Raw genomic sequence first — 3833 nt, 5'->3', positions numbered from 1 at the left:
TGAGAAATAACGTTAATTAAAATTGATGATACGCTTTTAGTGTCATACTATATACAATTAATTATGCGAAAATATCCAAATTAAAATATTTGAATTTAACTGCGCGTAGCACTGCTTTCAATATGTTTTGAAGATTACAATTGTAGGATATATATTTGATATTTTGTCGCTTTTGAGAAGAAAACTCGTTATTTGGTAATTCGAATAAAAATATAATTTCTTAACAGTCTTTTGCAGAAATATTTAGGAGTACTTTTTCTTTACTTTTTTCTTTAAGAGAGCAGGATAGCAGCATTTGCGTTTTGTTCGTCATCTTTGAATTCACCTAAAATGCATTTGTTCCGTTCCACGTGAGCGTCGATTATTAATTCCTTCGCATCATTCATCTACAAGACAAGGTACCGTTAAATATAATCAATACAAGAATACGATAATAACAATAAAATTTTATCCTATAAATTACCCCTTTTATCACATGTTTAAAGTTTTCCATTCTACTTGTTTCATCATTTACACCGTTACTCGAAAGTTTCGTTTCGAAATCTTGTGAATTTTCTACAGTTTTCCGTTCGGCTAAGAATATGTCTAATCTAGTTTCCAATTCCAATCTGTAAGTTGAATTAAAAATAACAAACGACATTATCAATTGTAGCTTAAAGTTTTATTCGGATAGGAAGGATACGAAACCCGTACTTATCGTCTTTCAATTCTTGAATGCACGTGTCATTATCAAGTTGTATAATACGTAAAACTTTCAAAAGCTTAGTGACAAGATTGTCAACGTCAATCACTTGATCAACAAGACTAGCAGCTTGGCAATAATCACTCAATGGTAGCAGACCTTCGGACGGACCAGTATCTGATTCACTGATTGATTCACAGTTCTCCTCTTCTTCGTCTTCAACCTGCAAGTATTATCGTGATTTTTAGTTTTTCTTTTAACTTGGATTAAATTAAATTCTCTGGGAAATTTATTTGAAAATTGTTTACTTAAACGTAGGAGTAAGTATCTCATCTAATTAAAATCAATTTGATTATTATTATTATTATTATTATTATTATTATTATTATTATTATTATTATTATTATTATTATTATTATTGTTATCGATGAAATGCCGTTGGATTTTCTATTAAAATGATGTTACTTAATTATATATGCGAAGAGTTTTAGAATTTTACATTAATCAGACCGATTAGTTATATATGCGCAATTTCGTTCACTTTACTTATTAGTAATATTATCAGTGTCTCGACTAATAATGAAACTCTTATACATTAATTTATGAACATACGTCCTGTATATAATTGTTTATTATTATTATTATTATAATATATGCTTACTTTACGCCTGTGCAGTATTGCTTGAGTTAAATTCGTTAGGCTACTCGATTCTCCGTTCATCTTCATATTTTTGAAATTATGCTCATCAACAGTCTCAGACATACTTAAAACTCGTCTAAGTGAATCACAACTAGATACCATATTATGTGAATAGGTGTCTGGTAAAGGAACATCTTCCAAAACACTTTCCATCATTAGACAAGGTTCGGTTTCAAAGTCAAGTAGATCCGATGATGATTCTGTGCTTAAGTCTATAATAAATAAATATATGTAACAAATTAGATTTTAGCAATTTGTGAGAATGTTATGTACAAAAGTGTGATAGTGATAATGAAGGTTATCGTTTGCTTATGAAATGTGATGTTGCATCACTTTGCATTTGAATAAATGAAAACGTACCTTTTCGTATTGTTTTAGAGGAGTCGTTGAACTTGTTTTCGTTCGTTTTTGTCGTAAATGGATGATTCGCGGCATTCAATAACGGCGGAAACGAAAGAACCTCGTTTAGGGCTCGGTGTGCAGTCTTTCAAGCTGTGCTTTGAACTGACAGGACTTGATTCGACACTACTGTTACTCCGACTATAAGCTTCGTTATGGTAAACTACATCCTATAAAAGTATTATTTCTATTTAATTTAAGCATATAAACTAATAGGACATTTAAAGTTTATTGCCGGAAAAATTTTCAGGCATGACATTAAAAAAATGCGAAAGAATAGAAACAAATAAAAAATAAGAGATGGTGCATTCGATGGCTTTAAAGTAATATTGAAATGTTCAATGTTGCAAGTCACATTAATATACGGTAAAATAAAAATATCGTTAGAATGTGAACAATTTTGAATCAACCGTATTTTGTTGTATGTACCTCGAAATCTTTTTCTGAAATATTATAAGACATAATCAGTTGATCGATAAGTCCTTCCAATCGGTTTCCCAGTCCTGAAAGTGCTACCGACGCTCCCGAGGATGCTGCTCCTTGTGCAAGCAAAAGCTCCTTGCTTCTTCTTTCAACTGCATTTAACTTCATGCTTAGCGAGAGATTTTCTTGCCTTCTTTGTTCACTGATTCTAACAAGATGCTTACACTCCTCCGTTTGTCTTTCCAATTCTGATGATAATTGCTTGCCATTCTCGTCCTTCTTCTTCAATTCAATTTCAGCTTCTTTTAAGGCGATCTCTAACGTAGTCTTTTCCTCTTGCAGGAAATCCTGCATTTCCATAGATTCGGCCTCGAGCTCTTGCTGCTGTTGAAGCAACGCCTTCTGAGCAGCTAAACTTTTCTCTAAATCCTGCAATGTATTAATCCCATTATAATGCCATACAATCTGCATCAATACTTATGGAATAAGAAAATAAAGAAAAAAAAAAATAAAACATAATTATCCCTACCCTGCTCAGCATTCTACAAAGTGACTGGAGATCAGCTATTTCGATTTGTTGGTTAGCAACAACTTGTCCTGACGATTGGAAATGAGATTCCAACTCTAAAAAACTATCGCTTCCCTCTGAAATAACGATATGCGACAATTATAAATTAATATTGCCATTTTTGTGTCAATAACATAATACTCCTCCAAGCCTTAATGTTTTCTTAATGTTAACATATAAACAATGAGAAAAGAACCAAATGACAAATTACGGCCATGTATGTATGGCTCACTTGTCAGGTGATAATAAAACATGAAGAATATTACAATTTCGTTATCATCGCACTTTGGTTTATTATTTAAATGCGTCGAGGATGTACCTGCATGCTCAGATTGTGGCGTCCCAAGCATTGCCAATACTCTCTGGGCATTTCTGTCCAATTCCTGTCTTGCAAATACATGATCCGCTTGTACTTCTGCGAGTTTCTTCTTTAGCTCTTCAACTTCTATTTTCAATTTTTCGTTGTCCTTTGTTCTCTCGTCACACTCACTTATAGCCTTCTTTAAGTCTCCCTTCACCAGTTGCAAATCATCCCAACTACCCTCCGTCTGGCTGTCTTTTTCCAACTTCTCCACACTCTCTGGATTCGGTACGATAGTAGCTATTCCCGCCAAACAATTGTCAATATCTTTACCTGCAAAAATGTATTATTTTTGTACTAAATGTATTATTTACAATGCTTTGTAATAACGGGCATTAATCCATGGATCCACAACGCACTTAAAAGTCAATCGCTTGAAAGGAATTTTATATTTTAATTGACAGTTTGCTGTCTAGTACAGATTTTGAGATATTTTATTCGTACGCCCAATTAATAATAAAATATTTATCTCGGACACTGTTTTAATCGGTAGCCTTTATTCTTATGTAATATTATGTATACATTAATGTAATATTCTAATATAATAGTCGACTGTTTTACCGATATTCTTCACCACGAACAAGAAGTTAAAACAAACGTTAAAGTATTATAATATTATAATATCGACTCTTATCAATCGCGAATAAAAGTGTCTAGTCTGTTCCACCCTCTCAACGCAAAGCAAAAAAAAAAAAAAAAA

General features: G+C 32.5%; 1 protein-coding gene across 1 annotated transcript in view; it reads right to left on the bottom strand.

Annotated features, from left to right (window-relative positions):
* Positions 1–264: 264 nt before the first annotated feature.
* The window catches only part of corn (microtubule-binding protein cornetto), a 47649-nt gene continuing 44080 nt past the window's right edge, over positions 265–3833 (bottom strand). Inside the window, 9 exon segments of the mRNA XM_011507982.1 lie at positions 265–386; positions 464–608; positions 694–905; positions 1344–1594; positions 1743–1819; positions 1821–1951; positions 2211–2633; positions 2734–2849; positions 3092–3406. Of these exon segments, the coding sequence (XP_011506284.1) occupies positions 273–386; positions 464–608; positions 694–905; positions 1344–1594; positions 1743–1819; positions 1821–1951; positions 2211–2633; positions 2734–2849; positions 3092–3406 (1784 nt within the window). The 3' untranslated portion in view covers positions 265–272.

This window comes from Ceratosolen solmsi, unplaced genomic scaffold, assembly GCF_000503995.2.
Source record: "Ceratosolen solmsi marchali unplaced genomic scaffold, CerSol_1.0 scaffold1, whole genome shotgun sequence".
Classification (NCBI taxonomy): Eukaryota; Metazoa; Arthropoda; class Insecta; order Hymenoptera; family Agaonidae; genus Ceratosolen; species Ceratosolen solmsi.
Note: the sequence above shows the minus strand (reverse complement) of the source record. Positions and strands in the feature narration are given on the sequence as shown.